The 19,154-nt window shown below is 38.5% G+C and overlaps 2 protein-coding genes across 6 annotated transcripts; both read left to right on the forward strand.

Moving 5' to 3' along the window:
* LOC146657830 (solute carrier family 75 member 1-like) lies at positions 1-8,063 on the forward strand. 3 transcript variants are annotated; one of them, XM_085426163.1, is made up of 13 exons: positions 1-156; positions 1,680-1,861; positions 2,389-2,485; positions 2,606-2,709; positions 2,838-2,996; positions 3,179-3,370; positions 5,373-5,475; positions 5,574-5,685; positions 5,771-5,879; positions 5,999-6,089; positions 7,016-7,063; positions 7,159-7,248; positions 7,365-8,059. In XM_085426163.1, exons 2-13 carry the CDS (start codon positions 1,709-1,711, stop codon positions 7,466-7,468), a joined length of 1,362 nt encoding a protein of 453 aa, XP_085282289.1. In that variant the 5' UTR covers positions 1-156; positions 1,680-1,708; the 3' UTR covers positions 7,469-8,059. The 3 variants fall into 3 exon arrangements, with proteins under 3 accessions (XP_085282289.1, XP_085282290.1, XP_085282292.1); XM_085426164.1 differs by having other exon boundaries at positions 15-156; positions 1,683-1,861; positions 7,365-8,060; XM_085426166.1 differs by lacking the exon at positions 1-156 and having other exon boundaries at positions 1,716-1,861; positions 2,638-2,709; positions 7,365-8,063.
* A 2,266-nt stretch (positions 8,064-10,329) lies between these two features.
* Positions 10,330-18,973, forward strand: LOC146657831 (selenocysteine insertion sequence-binding protein 2-like). 3 transcript variants are annotated; one of them, XM_085426181.1, is made up of 18 exons: positions 10,330-10,509; positions 10,958-11,076; positions 11,157-11,298; positions 11,382-11,451; positions 12,292-12,497; positions 12,602-12,686; positions 12,785-12,879; positions 14,894-15,037; positions 15,125-15,211; positions 15,307-15,408; positions 15,502-15,634; positions 15,764-15,930; positions 16,044-16,173; positions 16,280-16,439; positions 16,545-16,765; positions 17,250-17,404; positions 17,501-17,666; positions 17,784-18,973. In XM_085426181.1, exons 1-18 carry the CDS (start codon positions 10,501-10,503, stop codon positions 17,906-17,908), a joined length of 2,316 nt encoding a protein of 771 aa, XP_085282307.1. In that variant the 5' UTR covers positions 10,330-10,500; the 3' UTR covers positions 17,909-18,973. The 3 variants fall into 3 exon arrangements, with proteins under 3 accessions (XP_085282307.1, XP_085282308.1, XP_085282306.1); XM_085426180.1 differs by having other exon boundaries at positions 10,331-10,509; positions 11,154-11,298; XM_085426182.1 differs by lacking the exon at positions 17,784-18,973 and having other exon boundaries at positions 11,154-11,298; positions 17,329-17,404; positions 17,501-17,655.
* Positions 18,974-19,154: the final 181 nt, after the last annotated feature.

A 19,154-nucleotide genomic window follows, 5' to 3' on the forward strand; every position in this document is an offset into this window, starting at 1 on the left:
GTTTGCGTTGGTTACGACACACTCTTGTCATCCAAATGTAAGAGGACGCTGCTTCCTGGTGTGTACTCAATAATGGACTGACTGATGAGCCAGGTCGAGGTGAACTTGTCCTCACTTTGATCTGCTTCTCTGAGTCCACCGCTCTGCGCACACTGGGTAAGTTAAACGTGTTAAGGTGACATTAGAAGAAATACATAGGGAGAAAAATCGAGGAAAAAATGCGATGCTGATAAATATTGGTCAGTACCACTGGATCCAAACCATTTACATGAAGAGAAACGTGTTTTGTGCTTTTAGATGAAGATATTTGAAAGCACAATCTAACACATTTGTGTGTTGATGCTTTTTAAGTTCATACAAATTGAGGTGGATTTGCTCGGGTGAGGAAGGCTGCAGGAATTGTTTCCTCCTTCCTCCTTGACCAACACGTTTTTCTCCCTCTGTTTCCTGATTACTTACTGTAAGTAGATGTGGTTAATTAAGGGTGTCGGTAATTACACGTTTACCGGCATAAACTGGTGTAAACGTTTTGTATTTTAAACCTGTCTAGTCCAGGAAACGCTTCTTTTTACATACTAATAGCGTCCACATTTTTATAACCTTAACGCGAAAATACAGCTACTTAAATATTGTACCGTCTTCAGGTGCTTCTTTGAGTATTTAAGTGTTTTAGTATACTTCTCTAGGACACTGTAGTGATACTTACTGTAATTACCTTTGGGGTAAAAGCGACCTTCTCAGTTTTATTTCGTTTTTTAAGTTGTTGAAACCAAAATATGCAACTTAAACGATTTGATATTTGATTTAAATTGGCTCTGCTTTTTATGCTGGATGCCCTCCCCGACCCAGCCCTGGATGCTCCTGCTTATCTGAATGAATGATTATTTCTGTTTTTAACAAGTTTTCCGCAGTTGGAGTAAAATGTCAGAACACTGAGTAACTGAATAAACATCATTTTACTAAATTTAACTAAATAAAAATAGATTTAAATCAAATCAAATCAAATCAAATCACTTTTTATTGTCACATCACATGTGCAGGCACACTGGCACAGCACATGCGAGTGAAATTCTTGTGTGCGAGCCCCACAAGCAACAGAGATGTGCAAACACAACAACACAAACGAGCAAAATACAAGAATGGCCAACCTGAAACTAATAAATATATGTACAATATATAATAGTGTATGCATTTCTGGATGTGTATACTAAATATTTTCCTACGTGTGTGTGTGTGTGTGTGTGTATACACATTTTTACAAATTAAATAGTAAAAAAATAAAATAAAATAATAATAATAATAATAATAATAATAAAATATATAAAATATACAGAGTTGAATATGTGCAAAACAATATCATGTGTATTTAAAAATACACATGGTACAGGTACTGTACCTACACATTTAAGTGATAAGACAAATAGAGACCTATTTCAGTTACAGTAATTCAGTTTATTTAAAAGGAAAAAGTACTTAAATGATGATTTTGTATGATTTGTACAAAGCAAGAAACTCAAGGAAATGTAAAGAAACTACTTCAGTTTGATTGGGATAGCCTACAATAGTAACTCTTTAAGGGTGAATTTCTTTTAAGGATGGCTCTGCTTGTTTGTGTTATTTGAGAAAAGTCACGAGGGGCATTTTAACACACTATATTAAAAGTGCTGCTCTTTGTACAGCAGGAAAAGAAACACTATCAGGTGGAAAAATGTCAGCCGTAAACAAATCCAAGGAAGATGAAGGCAACTTCTCCACAAAGGTCATCAAGATTGTGTTTATCATCCTGCTGCTGGACCTGCTGGGATTCACTCTGATTCTACCTCTGCTGCCTTCTATTTTGGATCACTATGCAGAAAGCAGGGTTGGTCTTTCATTTATTTATTTATTTATTTATTTATAGCAGTATAATCATGTAAAGGCACTTTTAAAATCACAGCAGATATTAAAGCGCTTTGAGTGCTCAGATGAGTAGAAAAGCGCTATATAAGAACCAGTCCAGTCCATTAAGCTGATAAGCCTGCTATACACGACAAGGAAAGAGGTTAAAAGCATTAAAACTTTGAAGGTGATTCCAGCAGCCTTATTTCCTGCCAGTGATGATCAAAGGGTAACAGTGTTTACTGAAGACATTTTTTTTGCAGTGTGAAAATTGTTAGATAGGATTTTTTTGAATGGAATTCCCTCAACGGACCATTTCTACATTGTGAACACATCCTCGAACAAAGATGGTTTTGTTTGAAGAATCTCCTCCATAAAAACTGTAACAAACTCATGAGTGATTTGATTCGATTAGTCCGTGGGTGAATCCGCCTGCTGAGTCATGGTGAAGCAACCACTTTGCTGGTATTTATACTATAGCTCTGTGATGCTTTGTTTGTGTGTGGGCAGGATGGTGTGTATCAGTCTCTTCAAACTGTTGTGGACTGGTTCCGGGAGGCTGTTGGGATTCCTTTGGAAAAGAAATACAACAGTGTCCTGTTTGGAGGTATATTGGATTAATTTTAAACATCAGATTTATTCAACGTTAAGGTCAACATTTTCAGTGTTGCAGGCTCATTGGTTTAATAATGCTCCTTCCCCCCCCCCCCCCCCCCCCCCCCCACAGGTCTGATTGGCTCACTGTTTTCTCTGCTACAGTTCCTGGCATCACCTGTAACCGGGGCTCTGTCAGACTCATATGGCCGGCGACCCCTGCTTATGCTCACCACAGTGAGGAAAACATCACTTTTTTAAGACTTTTTAAAGTTTTGTTTATCACTGTTCGTTCTGTAAGAAAACACAAAGCCCTTTCTCCAGAGCTGACTCATTCACATCTAATTGGGTGCCTTGTGTTTCAGTTAGGGCTGATGTCCTCCTATGCAGTCTGGGCTGTTTCCCGGAGCTTCAGCATGTTCCTTTTGTTTCGGGTAATTGGGGGCATTTGTAAGGGCAACGTCAGCCTCTGCACTGCCATCATAGCTGACCTGCCGTGCCCGAAAGCACGGAACCGAGGAATGGTAGGCAGAAATATTTGTGGTCATTACAGGAAATGTTTTGTTGAAGTGAAATTAATTAAAATTACTTTGTGTTATATTTATACATACTTTTTTTTGTTATCAGTACACTTAGCTTAGCACATGTATTGAGAATAGATAAATAAAGTGTCTTTCTGTTTTCTGTTTCCCTCTGTTGTAATCAGGCCATGATCGGCGTTGCCTTCTCCTTGGGCTTCACTGTGGGGCCTCTGATGGGCGCCTACTTTGCTATCACCTCCAAAGCAACAGGAAATGTCTTCTACCTCACTCCAGCTCTGCTCGCCCTGGCTTTCAGCACTGCCGATCTGCTCTTTATTTGGCTGATGCTGCCAGAAACATTAACAAAGGACGTCAAGGTTAGTTAGAAACACTCCTGCTAATGCAAACAGAACTAAATGCAGTTTTAAACAGTAGACATACATTTTCCAGCCATCAGTTGTGCTGTATGGATTCCCAAAACACCCTGTGGTAGAACAAGTATGAACCTTTTTCACTTAAAGTTGACCTATTATGCTACAATTGTGTAGATTTCCATGACTCACAGTTCAAAACAGTGCTCATTTATCTTACACTGGGCTTTGTCTCAAACAAGAAGTCTTTAGCTCAGTTCTCCTTCCCTATTACCCAACAGGAGATGGGTTAGACCGCTTTAGTAATTGCCAGAGCTGTTTGTCTGAAATGACCATGTAAGGACATCCACTGTATTTGACAACATACTGATCTGTAACCATATATTTGTATTGGGTTTACAATATGTTTCTCTAAAAATGATTGCTATGATTGAAAAATACATTTAGTTTAGTAAAAAAGTACTTTTTTCCCATGAAGAGGAAGTATCACACACCTTAAATACAAAGTACTTCAATAAGGGCCAATATCAGTACCAGTATCAGTGACTATCTGTTTTCCAATGTTTTCAATTTTTCATGCTGAGCTAAGGTAACAGGCTGCTGGGTGCTGGACCACCCTTTGCCCTCCTTTTGAACTACTTTAATTCTTCAAGACATAAATTCAACAAGGTGCTGGAAAAACTCAGTGATTTTGGTCCATACTGACAGGAGAGCACCAAACCGTTTCAGGTGGAGATTTTGTCAGCTGCACATACATGGTGGGAATTTCACTACCACCATTTCACAAAGGTGCTCTGTTAGATTGAGATCAGCTGACTTTGGAGTCCATTTGAGTGCAGTGAACTACTTTAATCAGTCATCAGAGCATGTGCACACTGTAGTAAGATTGGGATGGTCAGCAACAATACTCACTGTGTACAAAAAATTATCCCCCACACATTACACCACCACTACCAGCCTGAATCATGATATACTGCAGGATGAATCCATTCCTTCATGTTGTTTAAACCAAATTCTGACTGCCTTAGCCCACCTGCGTCAAGATTCCACATGTTGTGCATTCTTCTACGTACCTTTGTTGTAAGTGGTCATTTCAGCTACTGTTGTGCTCCTAAAAGCTCGTAGAAGTCTGGCCATTCTTCTCTGGCTTTTGGATTTCCATCCAGAGAACTGCCACTCACTGAGTAATTTGTCTTTTTTGAGCCATAGTCTGAAAACCCTAAAGATGGTTGTGTGTGAAAATCAAAGTAGATCATCCATTTCTGAAATAGTCAGACCACCGCCAACAAACACCCATCCATCCATTTTCTTCCGCTTATCCTTATCAGGGTTGTGGGGTGGCTGGAGCATATTTCAGCTACCATAGGGAGAGAAGGAGGCGGGGTACACCCTGGACAGGTTGCCAATCTGACCAAGGCTTACTCATAGAGACAGACAACCACATTCACCCACCTTTGGGCAGTTCAGAACCCCACTAACTGCACGTCCTTGGACTGTGGGAGGAACCCAGAGAGAACCCACTCAAACACAGGGAGAACATTGCTAAACACAGGATATACTGATGTCCAATGTTTAGAGTATTTCCACCCTCTTTATTCCTTCTTCAACAGAAATTATATGAAAGTTTTTCAAAAAAAAACCTTATGAGGTGTACTTTAAGCAATTTTTGTCATTCCACTTAACGCATGTCTGGACAGGTCTATGGCTGCTGATCCACTGTGTACACCACCTTATTAGTAAGGCGATGATTTATGTGCATGTCTGCCAGATTGAGAAACATACCTGAAACCACCAGGCGAGGAATGTTTCAAAGAGACAGTGATCACTGTTTGGATTGAACATGTCTGATTTTTCTCAGTTTTCACCTACCCACTGCAGAAAAAATACATAAATAAAATAAAATTACAAGTTCACATAATTCTTATTGTTTCTGAAGAAACAGCATTGTTTTTTCAAATCATTATTCACTGAGAGAGAGATGCAGATCATTTTTCTTGTTCCATTTTAGGCTTTGTCTTCAGGCTGTGGGGACTGCAGGGACCTGCTGCATCCATTATCCTTGTTCTATTTTGCAGCTGTTAGTAAGAAAAAAGATCAACTTTCAAGAAACGGTGAGTAGTGTATACGCTGCATTCATCTGTGATTGTCCCGTTTATAAAGAGTGAATAAACCTTAACACAGTGCTGCACTATTGGGCTGTGTTTCACAGGAATGCAAAGCCTTCGAGTGCTGGGGCTGGTTTATTTCTGCTACCTCTTCCTGTTCTCTGGTCTGGAGTTCACCTTAAGTTTTCTTACTCACCAGCGTTTCCAGTTTACAAGGTATGAACTCAAAGATAAGGCTGTGTACTCTGAGTTTCCCTTTTAAGTCTGACAAACAGCAACCTTATGTTTTTCTCTCTAACAGCATGGAGCAGGGAAAGATGTTCTTCTTTATTGGTGTCATCATGGCTTTAATCCAGGGTGGTTATGCTCGCAGAATAAAACCGGGGCAGCACATCAGGGCTGTTCGTATGGTAAAGTCACCAACTGCTTGCATGGCAAATACTGATCTAATGCCGTTGTTGGTGTTAATGGAACAGGATAAATCACTGCACAAATGTCTACCTTACTGAACCATTTTTCTTGTTTTTAGGCAATCATAGCATTGATCCCAGCCTTTGTAATCATCGGGTTATCGTGGAATGTAACAATGCTGTACATTGGGTTGTCACTGTATTCCTTTGGTGAGTCAAAATTACTGTATTCGAAATATGCAGTAACTCAGTTTCATCTGTCTTGTCTTGACAGCACCCAAGAATGTGTAAATAAATCTAAAAACTATGTGATAAACTACTGCCAAAATACATAACAGGACAGTACACTGTTAAAATAGAAGAACACTGCCAAGAACACTTTCAAGGATGCAGTAATTAAACTATTGCTTAAGAAGACTTTGCCTGATCCAGCTGTCTTAAGTAATCATAGACCAATCCCCATCCCTTCTCTTATTTCAAAAATTCTTAAATGAACAACTATAACATAGTCAAGAAGTCATTAGCAGAGGAGTGGTTTATCTGAAGAGTTTCAGTCAAATTTCAGAATGAATTATACTCATGTGGAGTTCCACAGGGTTCTGTACTGGGACCAGTTCTATTTACATTTTACATTCTTCCCTAAGAAAATCCTACATACATTTTCATTGATATACAGATTATATGCTGCTATATTTACAGCAAATTATGTAGCTAAACCACAGATATATCTTACAGAACAAAGGCCTGGATGTCTGGAATTTTTTTTCATTCATTTTCAAAATTGAGATAAAAACTAATGTTATTATATTTGGCCCCCAAAATTTTAGAAACATGGTGTCTAACCTGATACTTAATCTGATGCAAAGTCCATAAATCTAGGCGTTGTTTTGATCAGAATATGTGTGCATATTGAAGTAGGGATCCTTTTTTTTTTAGTCTGCTCCCTAACAGGAGTGGATAATATCACTTTAGTTTAAATACTTCGTGTTATTCTTATCAAGTCGTCCTCTAACTTTTCTAAGAAGCAAAATATCAGATTGTTACTGTTTTGTATGATATTGTGCTATATAGCATTTTACTTAAATGTCCCTAAATTATAAAATTGTTCCAACGTATTATGTATCCTATTCTTACAGCGGCTGCCATAGTTGTCCCCTGCTTGTCGACTCTAGTTTCTGACCATGGTGAGCCTTTTATCAAATCAAAGTATCAAAAATATTTTGATCCTGCTATAATGTTGGTACTGTTGCTGATTACCCACTGTTGCTGATTCCTCTAGGCTCAGCCAGTCAGAAGGGCACTGTGATGGGGATTCTGCGTAGTTTGGGTGCCCTGGCCAGAGCGTTGGGCCCAGTTGTGTCCTCCTCAGGTGAGGAAACTGAAACTAAAGGATCTTTCCATATGCTGCTTTTCTCTTGAGATGGTGCTATTTGAATTATTTGTTATATATTCATATTTGTTTTGTTTTAACTGATTTGTTTGCAGTGTATTGGATTGCTGGAGCACAGACCTGCTTTCTTATCACATCGGCCTCCTTCGTCTTGCCCTTAGCTCTCCTGGGCATAGCCAGGAGACTAAAAGAGGAATGAGCAACTTAAAGACTTTTTAAAAAACCTTGTTTCATTACCTACATCAATGCAATGATGTTTACATCTTCTGGGAAAGCAAGCACTAAATTCACAGTAATAGGATGTTTACTTTTCCATGCTGTTGGCCAAAGATCAAAAAATGAAACAAAATGATATGAGAAGATGGTACAAATGCCAAAAAACGAATGAATGAACATAATGTTGTTTGTGTGTTCTTATAGACCGGTGTGTATTGTAGACTGGGTGGGTTAGAAGGAATTCCATGTGATATTAGTGCTCCTGGTACACAGATATTTTTGTAATGTTGTATTTTATTAATCACTAAGATTTTCTATTTTGCAAAGGATACTTTAGCATTAACACACATAAAACTTTTTGATGTTCTATTCTTTACTACAGAGAATGAAACATCAGTCCATGGCAATGAACAGTTATCTTACTTTGAACCTTTTGTATAATTTTTCTAATTCATTCTATGTGAACTACACATTAAATACTGTACTCAAGTACAGCTTTGATCAACATCTTTATGCTTTAGTATTTGGGTCTACTTAATGCTTTTGCTGCATACATTTTACTTCACAATATGTATCTAAAATACATTTTTAAAGGTAAGATATGTTTTTGATATTTTTTTTAGTATATAAAAATAAAGATTACAATCTTTATTCTTGGTAAATGCAAAAAAGGGAAATTCTTCATGAGTTTTGTTTTTTAATCTGAGTTTAACTTGATTTATTCTGAGCATAGTATACACAGTTCGATGCTTTCATATCAAGAAAACTAAAATAAATGTAAAGTCCAGTTAAAACAAAGGAAAGTGTAAGCACCATCCATGAAAATCCTTACACTCAATGTACGATATGAAAGAAACTTAAATTTGATATATTATGTGTGACTTTTTAGTCAACGACTTTGTGATTCAATTGGTTTAACAGTTCAGGTTCTTAACCAGTTCTCATCATGGGGCAAAATAACATGTAAGCACAAGACCCAAACTGGTGTGGTTAGTTTTATGGCTGATTTACAAAAGTTGCGCTCATTTCTAAGGTGCAATTATTTCATAGGCACAGTCAGTTCATGTCAGTATGAAGTGCAAAAAGCAAGGTATACTTTTTTCAGTGTTAAATTTTGACACAGTCAGCAGTTGTGTGCTGAAAACATGATTCAATTCAGTTTGTACCACTGATTTAAATATTCTCCTCTCTACATTTTGCACCTTGAAAATGAAATGGCTGTACTAAAAGGCACTAAAAAAGAAGAAAAAAAGTTTTTTACTCTAAAACACACATTTGTGCCACTGCAAAACATCTGCCCCCTAAAGTGTAACAGAAATTAAATCAGGGGTCTGTTACTAGTCTATTACTCTTTAACCTTTACATGCTCCTCCTTGGCACTATCATAAAGAATCGCAATATAGCCTATCATACTTACACAGATAGTACACAGCTGTACTTATCACTTTCTGATGATCTAACCTCTGTTCACAAACTGATGCACTGATGACATTAACAGTTGGCTGTCTAGAGACGTTTTAAACATGGAAATCCTTGTCCCTGGTCCAAAAAGTCAGAGAGAGAAAATTTTTTCATATTTATCATCCCATACAGTCTCACTCTGTTTCTGTCTGGAACTTCTGCAGCATTTTGGACAGTGATCTCAGTTTTAATAATCACATCAATAAGGTCACCAGAACTGCTTTCTACCACAGATATAGTTAGAAAATCCTAATCACAAACTAACTGAGAAATTGGTCCAAGTGTTCAGCAAGTTGGACTACTGCTCTGTTTGCAGGATTATCCAAATTACTAGTAGGACAACTTCAGCTTGTCTAGAGTGCAGCGGCGAGTCCTGACATGAAAATTGGACCATATTATCCCAGTGCTAAAGTCACTTCACTGGATCCCAGCTGAATACAGAATTACATTTAAAATCCTTCTATTAGCTCATAAAGCTCTCAGTGGTTTGTATAGTACACATCTGACTTCCTCCAGTAAACTTCTAAATAGCTCAGTGTCTATTACTCAGTCGTTCTTCTCAGATTTTCAGTTGCAGATCTTTTAACTGTCTCCAGAGATAAATCTAAGTGTGCTGAGGGTGCTTACACGTATGGTCGTGTTCTCTGGATTAAGCTGTCTACAGACCTAAATTTAATCTAATCTGTGTTCAAAAACTTTTTGTTCTCACAGGCTTACAGTTAATAACTGTGTGCATGGATGTGCACTTTACTTCATTTTGTTTTCATCATAAACTTGCATAGGTGTTTTTATCTTCTGTGTAAAGCATATTGAGTTAAAGCAGGCCTATGATGAAATGTGCTATATAATTAAACCAGACATTGACTTTTGGTACTCAGAGTAAAGCTTTTTAGTTTTGTTAATTTAACAAAGTAGAAAATTTAAAGACGCAATTCTCTTTCATGAAATACTAAATAAATACACAACAATTTATTTTGGAGTTTCAAAGAAGTCCAAGCAAACTACAACAAAATATAACTAATAATGTGTTATCGTTCCAAGCAGATGTGCAAACCACTACACTACGGAGCCAGCGTCAGTAATAATGTGTATGTAGTGCAATTTTAAGCAACTTAAATTAAGTAGGGCCAAGCAACAACGTTAATCTGGGGTCCTCCTGGTATGTTTAGATAATGTTAAGTGTTTTATATTTACACATATATGCACAGAGTATAGAGTTATAGATATGTTTATGCGTCTTTCTAGCCTTCGGGGTCTCAATAAAAGATGGATTCATAGAGTTTATTATACTTTTTTAATTAACAGGAATACTCGTTAAACGGTTTACATTGTTTTATCAGAGGGTGTCGCTGTGGATCTCCTGACTGCACATGTAAACACCAGCTGTTTCACGCAGCTAGCTGCTCCGGCTTCATGCTGTCAAACAGGTTGCTTAGCCTGGTTAGCCATGCACACACTTTTGGGGTAGATTATTGTCTGTACACTCGTAAGATGGAGCTTGGCGACTTGTATGAGCTTATATGAAGATACGAAGATGTGACTTCAACTAGAGTGATGGACAAGGTATTTTATGAAAATGAATGCCACATTTGTTCTTTTCTTTTGCTAGCTAGTTAGCTAGAAAGCTAACGAATGTTAGTTTTTGCAGCTGAGCGTGAGCTAACTCTTAGCAAACTTTAACTGTTAGTTACACGAGTGAGATACTGCTAAGACAATGTGTGGTTTGAACACAATAATGAGCTAATAGTTCAGTTATACTGTAAGACATTTTCAACCCGGCGGTTACTATTGTGCAACATAAGCTGGATGTTCTGTAATCAAGTGGAGATGGATGCGTTTCGTTTTTAGTGCATTGTGAGTCCAAAACATCGATATAGCGGTTAGTCTTAAGCTAAATTTCTTTATGCAGATTCTACTCGAATTTGGAATTAATGGCGTGATTATCAAAGGTCAAACACCAACACGCTGTTTGGTGGCAGAAGAAAAAACTGTCATGTGCTTTGCTTTCCAGGACTTTGACCATAGACACCAGAGGGGGTCGAGGAAACCGCCTGCAGAGCCCCACACATCAGCATCAGCGCAACCTCTGATTCTACCAAACCCTTATACCTCCGATCAGTTTTCAAGAGGGTAGGAAGTTATCATTTTCAGGGGTATTTAATCATTTGGCTTTTCATCAGGTGCTCATGTTGTTACAATTTGTTAAGAAGCCAGTCAGGTCTGAGCCCAAAACCAGCAGGCAGAGGAGGAGATGCACCGAGGAGTCATGGCTACAGCAGCAGCCGCCCTGTTAGAGAGGCCAGTGATAACTTCCTACAGAGCAATAGGACCAAACAGGATCCCCAAGCTAAGGTTGGCTTTATTTTTATTTACAGAAACCTACATGTAAACAAACTTTATTCATGAAGTAAATTGTTATTTTCTAATCTTCACAGATGCCTCAAAACAAAAAGGACTCTCAAGGAAAATTCATGGGCAAAACCTCAGTGGACATGCAGAAAAAAGGTAAGTGGCGTACATGGTATTAACTTTTTTTGGGAATAATTTCTTGGTTCAGATGCTAGTTTTTGTATTGAATGTACAAACAAAATATTTTTAACATTGGAAATCATTTTGTGGTCAAGTGATTCCCAAATATCCCATGGGATTTGGTATCAAGCTTGCACGTATTACTGCCATATACAGGAGGGCAAAGCGACACGAATGATCGGCTAACTTGTGAGTTGCCCACACATTAAAGGCTTGGCTATTGCTTTAGTGCCTTGGGCATGTTTGTGCACCAACCTTGTTGCTTTCTCATGTTACTCAAACTCCAAGTAACAACCTATGCTGATGACCCAGCAGATATTATTGTGAAAGCTGCCTGTCTTACAGCTTCACGTGGATTTGGAATGTCTGTGGCCTTTAGCCCAAGTGCATAAACCTCTGGCAGCAGTTTGGCAATGTTAATATGGTGCCAAGAAAGCTAAAGGGGCACAGAGAGATTCTGAAAGAAACTTGGCCTACTTTAAAGGAGCTCTACAGCTGAAGCTGCAAGACCATTTAATGGTTTTTGTGTAACGGTATCTTGCAAGATCTAGATGCTGCAGATAAACTGTAACTGTCTGAAATGCAATTAAAGAATGAACTGACAACATTCAGTTGAGATGATGTAGAGCAAAGGTGTCAATACAGTGAGAATTGCAGTAATTCTTGATGAGATTCTTTAGCATATTATTGTCTTATAGATTTTGTTTGTTTGTTCAGTTTTGATGAACAGAATTGTAGTATGTTGGGCACAAAATGTTTAAAACCCGCTGCTTTATGTAAATATTTCTCCTATAATATTTCATAATTCATTCCCAGGTTTTAAAGGTACAAGATCTGCCCCAACTTCTGCAGGGAAGCCAAAACCAGCACAGACAAATTCTGTCCCATTTGAAGTGAAGATGGCTGATTTTCCGGAATTGGGTGGTGTTTCAGTGGCCAAAGCAGCTCCTACTGTTCGGAAAGAGTGCTGGGATCCTCCATTCACAAGCTCCCAAACTCCAAAATTGGCATCTTCTTGGATGGTCAGCTCATGGGAATATCAAATGTTAAGCTATGTGACAGCTCTTGCACATTACAGAAAGCTATACTCATGATGTTGGTGCTGCTGTAATTTTTTGTTGCATAGTCTGGCAGCAGAGGATCTCCAACCCTACCTGGTCCCCAGGTGTGTGCCACTAATGCCAAGCCAGAAAGCCAAGTTATCCAAGCAGGTAGGCTCAGATTTACTCTAGTCTGTCTTTCAGCAATTTTAAGGCAGTTTTAAAAATATTTCACACGTTGATTATCTTTATTTGGTGTGTGTGCACAGTCCAACCGGTGGTGACGTCCTGGGCTAACATTGCCTCTCAGCCTCCGAAGAAACTTGATCCCAATGACAAGACAATCAGCTGTAACAGTATGCAGGTATGATGCACGTTTTAGATTCTCAACAGTTATACCAGATTCCTAGGCAATTGGCAAATCTTAACAATCCGTAAGTGAATTAATTATTTTCATGAGGTAAACCTACCATTTATTTTCTGGCTCTTATCTGGGCCCATGTTTTGATTTCAGCTGGAAACACAAGTCCCTTCGGGGATAGCATTCGGAAGGGCATCATGTTTTGCCAAATCGACACGGGATGCTCCTACGTCCCTTGTGACAAGAGAGCAGCCGAAATTAACTTCTTTAAATAAATTTTGAGTAAATATAAAAAAAAAGATTTAATTGGACACTTAAAAGTTAATTTGTGAGTATTATAGGTGTGAACACTTTTTTTTTTTTTTCATTATTCTACAAGAAAGGCGAAACAGCCTTCTCACTACCCCTGCTCTGCGTTACACTTTATATACTTACAAGATGGAAAGAAATCTGTAAGGCTGTTACTAAATATTACTAGATATATCTGAGTATTTGTGAGTTGTGTATGTATTCGTTTTGTTGTATTGGGACAATCGTGGCTCAAGAGTTGGGAGTTCGCCTTGTAATCGGTTGCCAGTTTGAGCCCCGGCTTGGACAGTCTCGGTCGTTGTGTCCTTGGCGAGACACTTCACCCGTTGCCTACTGGTGGTGGTCAGAGGGCCCGGTGGCGCCAGTGTCTGGCAGCCTCGCCTCTGTCAGTGCGCCCCAGGGTGGCTGTGGCTACAATGTAGCTTGCCATCGCCAGTGTGTGAATGTGTGCGTGAAGGGGTGGATGACTGGATATGTAAAGCGCTTTGGGGTCCTTAGGGACTAGTAAAGCGCTATACAAATACAGGCCATTTACCATTTGTTGTCATGTTTTGTTTTGTTTTTAAATAGCTCACTCTTGGCTCTTGATGTCTCTCGCACAGCAGTAACCATCACACTTAATTTCACTTATGCACCATCCATTTAGTAGCTTTTGGTGTTTTTTGTAATTAACCTTTTTATTAGGTTTTCTTAAATGTAGGTAGATTTTTCACGCTAATTAAAAATATGTGGACAGTATTACTCTGCAACAGAGCTCCCACTGCTCTCCCGTTACACTCTGTATCCACACAGAGGCTGAGCACCATCACAGAAAAAGCAAGAAGCAACAAATGTTCTCTCGAAGCTTGCATTTTATTCATAAATGTAAATGAAATTACAGCATGCCAACTTGCAATAGTTATAAAATCTGACACAGCACACCTGCTGAAGTCCAAGGTAATTACAGTTTTTTAATACCATATCAGCTTGTACACCTGACATGCGTCACAGTCAAAGTAGAGATTATTATGCCTCGTTTCACTTTCCACATTTAGCAGCTCCATTTGCAGGTTTGCAATTTGTACCTCTTTTGCAATTAGCACAGAGGGACTCGTGTTCTAGCTCTGAATAAGGCACACCTCCCTCCATTATGTTCAGGAAGCAGCAGCACCCTGACATAGTTTGTGCACTGTGTGAGACACATATCGCTTATAACCGTCTAAGTCATTCTAGCACAGGCAGATATAGTTGCATATAGTATGCATATGATTATGTTGTCTAACCGCCCTCCAAAAGTCTTTTTCAACTTTGTTTGAACTTTCATTGTGGATTATCAGAAATCTATTGATCTAACAACAACAAACAATGCCATTCACAACAGCCATGGAAATCTCTAACATTATCTTTAGAGTGCAGTACTTAAAATTGTGTTCAAACTATGGCAACACTGGAGAGTTTCTGTGAAGAGCTGTTCTTTATTTACAAAGACATTGTAAACCAAACCAAAATAAGCAAGGCAACAGAGTAATGAGGCCAAAGAGACATTATTTGTGAACATCAAGCAAACATGTAATTATAGACACACAGACTATATATCGTGGTGTTTACATCCTTGATATAACAGAATTTATCAAATGGGTTGCTCAACATAACAAAAAGCTAAACTTTCACAGTAAGCCTTTATATTTTCATGGGGTGTTTGAGCTTTGTCATTTTTATATCTTATCAGATTGAGAGCATGGCTGCACAGGAGGAAGAGATAGCTCCAGGGAGGAAAAAGCGAAAGAAAAAAAAGAAGCCGAAAAGTAGCAGTGAGGGTGCAGGAGGTGACTCGTCAGAGCCGGTGATTTCTCAAGAGCCTCCAAAATTTGAGGTGAAGAAAATCTGAGTTGTGAATTTTTGTTCAACTCGTTCTGTTCCTAGGAGAAGGATTACTTCTGTTGTATGGTTTTCTTTGAAGGATGAAGAGGAGTTCCCAGACTTGACTCTTGCTTTGTCGAAGACTGAAAGGTTAATAACCAGCAGCAATACAAAACTATGCAATGAGGTACTCATCATTTCATCATATATATATTTAATATTAGTCTAAAATTACATTTTATAGTGTTTTTTTATGATAGTGATTTTTACATTCTTTTTAAGGAAAACCAAAGAGAAGGAAGTCAGCATCAATCTGCTGACCAGAACCAGGGAAAATCACCTGCAGCAAAGACACAACCCACTGAAACGGGAAAAAAAGGACAGGTTTGTGTCTTGTGTACATTAAAGTTAACCTTTAGAATTGGAAACAGGTTTGATTTTAATGTGCAGTTCTGTTCTTGTTTACCTGATTTCTAGAAAAGCGAGAAAGCCTCTGGGAAAAAGAGCAAGGTTCCTATGCAACTGGACATCGGAAACATGCTGGCCACCCTGGAAAAGAAGCAGCAGTCTCAGAAAGCCAAGCAGGACGCTAAGCCAGTTATTCTCACAGGTTGGCTTGATAGATATCACTTTATACTTTGTTTTGAAGAATAATGCTAATTTAAGTAGTTTCCTAACCCCGATCTTGGAGTGCATGCTATCATAACCTGATGAAAAATAAGTATTCCTGTATGTGTAGTTGGTGGAGGACTACCTGTTGTTCAGAAGCAAACATCTGCCCAGAAGAAGCCTCTGTGGCAGCAGGATAAAATTGCACACAATCCCCTCGATTCAACTAGTCCTTTGGTAAAGAAAGGCAAGCAAAGAGAGGTGCCCAAAGCAAAGAAACCAACTCCTCTGAAGAAGGCAAAGTTCATTTATTTACTATGCAATAAAGACAAATATAATCAATTTTATGAGAATTCATTTCAGCTGTGTAGCTCTGTTTATAGACTTGAACTCATGTTTTGGTTCCTCAGGTCATTTTGAAGGAGAGAGAGGAGAGGAAGCAGAGGCGTTTACTGGAGGAGAGAGGACTGCTGCCTGAAAGCGAGTATAAACTTGCGAGTAACTGTACAGAAAAAGAGCAGTGTGATGCAAACGCCACAGGTCAGAGCATGCAGTGAAATTATTGCTGCCAGTATGCTTTGTTCTGAGCTGTTGGAAACGAATGATTGCAGCTAATATTTTTAATTTTGTGCTTTTCAAACCATAGATGAGGTTGGCTCTCCTGCAGAGGGATTTGATGAATTAAATGACACATGTCAGATCGTGGGAGAAGCTGAAGAGACGGACAAAAATGAGACCATACAGCAACAAATCCCCTCACCTCAGTCATACCCAGCACCTAAAATCCACAGCAGAAAATTCAGAGAGTAAGACTGCCAAAGCTGCACGCTTCACTGCATGACCAGTCACAAGTTGATGTTGATTGCTTGCACCCTGAGTATATCGCGTTTCCATTTTCATTTGCATTTCAGTTATTGCAGCCAGATGCTGAGCAAAGATGTGGATGAGTGCGTGATGTTGCTGCTAAAGGAGCTGGTTCGGTTCCAGGACCGCCTGTACCAGAAGGACCCCATGAAGGCCCGCATGAAGAGGCGGCTCGTGATGGGCCTTAGGGAGGTCCACAAGCACCTCAAACTCAGGAAGATCAAGTGTGTCATTATCTCACCTAACTGTGAACGCATCCAGTCCAAAGGTACTATAAGACCTGATAGTTGGCTTTCAGTTTGGAAACTAGGAATTCTGAACGTTTTCTTTAAATTTGGGCCAGTCCAACTTTCATGTTCTTTGTGTTGTTACTTTAAAATTCAAGTCTAGGCTATGATCAGCAGGAGTTATATGTATGCATCCCAATTCTTTATGGTCACTTAATATTTTTAAACATGTCCATTACAGTTTCAGAACTTCATTATCTCCTTTTTTTCTAGTTTTATGCTATTGCTTTTAAAAAGCACACTATTCCCTGTTGGCATTTCAGAAATGTTTTTTGGTCTTAAAAATCACAAATTAGAGAGAAGACAAAATGGAGAGAATACAATTTGTTGTTTTCTGATTTATCAAGCAACATGGAAAAGCGAGAATTGTCATATAGTCTTTCATAAATGTGATCCTGGGAGAGCTGTGACGTACAAGGAATGCTTACAATTGCATGAAAAGGGCAAAAATATCACCTTTCACAGGCGGCCTGGATGAGGCTCTCCACACAATCATTGATACATGTCGTGAGCAGGGTGTGCCGTTCATATTTGCACTCTCTAGAAAAGCTTTGGGACGCTGTGTCAACAAGGCCGTGCCTGTCACCCTGGTCGGCATCTTCAACTATGATGGTGCACAGGTCAGGGTTATTGTTATGCAAATGTACGCACAATTATTGTTTTAAGATGACATTAATAGGTAATTTCAAATGAGCTGAAAACTTTCGTACCTACAGGATTATTATCACAAGATGATCGAGCTGTCTTCTGAGGCCAGGACAGCCTATGAAGGGATGGTGTCAAGCCTGGAGCAGAGAGACCAGGAAGAGGCAGAGCTTGAAACAAACACTGAGGAACCTGTGCCTGACCCGGATGTAACGGAGCCAGAGGAACCACAATACAGTAAGTAACTGTAACATTGGATAGCGATGATATTGCTCTGTCTAGTAAAAAACAAAGTGTCTCTAACAGTAATCGTGAAACAGTAAAAAATAATTACATATTGTCTCCCTTTCTCAGTAAAAATCTGGAAGAAAATGTTGGAGGAGGAGTATAACCACACATTAATGGACTTTGAGGTGGAGCTGCGGTCCATGCACTTGGACAATGAATGTACTGAAAACACTGATGATGAAGAGAGCTAACAGTTGTGAAGCCTTTTGTGCCTGAAAAATGGATCCCCTTATTTCTCATCGTACTGGCAGAAAAAGAGCCTTCCAAGGCTACAGTGCTGCAGGTGTTTCTCAAACTGCGGCTCGCAGCTTTCCAGGACTTTGTCAGTATCATGTTAGTGCTTATTCCAGTTATTTATGATTTCTTCTTAGTAGGGCTGAACTTGAAGAGATCCCACAATCTGAATGATCAGCAGCTTCATGACAGTGTGTGTAGGTTGTTAAGGGGATGTATGATGATTTAACACTGCTTTTTTTTCTTTATAATAAACTTCAGTTCAAACGATTTTGACATTTTAGTGTCATTTTACATAAAGAAATGACATTTTGACATAGTGACATTCCTTGACTCCAGTAAAATTTGAAGGTTTTGAATAAAGAGTTGTGTATCATCCTTTGTAAACATGTGGAGTAAGTTCAAGATTGCATATTAAAGGAATTAATGGTTTAAATTTACCTTTTATTTTGCCATGACACTGAAGTTACACATTAATTTAAGAACAATGATAAACCAATGTTTATGTTCTTCAATGTTCTCATTCATGTTATATAACATATGCTGCATACCAGTCTCTATAGCATACTGTCTGTACACAAGAAATCAACATAAAGCAGTGTATATTAGAATATATATATACACAATAAACATAATACCTGTGATTTGTTTAGAGTGCATATGACACAGTCAATGATTTTTTTTTTAAAAATACAGACTTTTGTGACTTTCACACTGCTTAGAATTGGTATTTAGCATATGTAGCACAACCCTCAGTAGGGTTTAAATAAATTTGATTTTATTACTGAAGAATCCACTTGGATGAAAGATGAAACAACCTGCTTAGACTTTCACTCATGTTAATAAGTTTGTTTTTTACATTTTCAAAATTTTACCCACAAATACAAATCTTTTCTACACATTTGGTTCAGTTTTTGGCAGGTTCACAGGGTAATAAACTTAAACCATGCAATATTTCACAGGGGCAAAAAAACTAAAATCCATTAAACTGCGCTTTATTTTTTAAAAGTAGAAACCAAGCTTGGATTTTAATATCTGAATGACTGACTGATATTACATGGTTTTGCATTTAAGTCATTACATTTACATTTTGATTCAAGCCAGGGAGAAATAGATATAAAATAGATTTCATAACAGACATTTTGCAAGGTAACAGTGTCATGTGACATGTGTGTGTTGTGTCAAATTGTCTGTGCATAGTCT

Source organism: Rhamphochromis longiceps, linkage group LG12 (assembly GCF_057381845.1).
Source record: "Rhamphochromis longiceps isolate RC_006_pf linkage group LG12, R_longiceps_female_GT1.1, whole genome shotgun sequence".
In the NCBI taxonomy this organism is placed as follows: Eukaryota; Metazoa; Chordata; class Actinopteri; order Cichliformes; family Cichlidae; genus Rhamphochromis; species Rhamphochromis longiceps.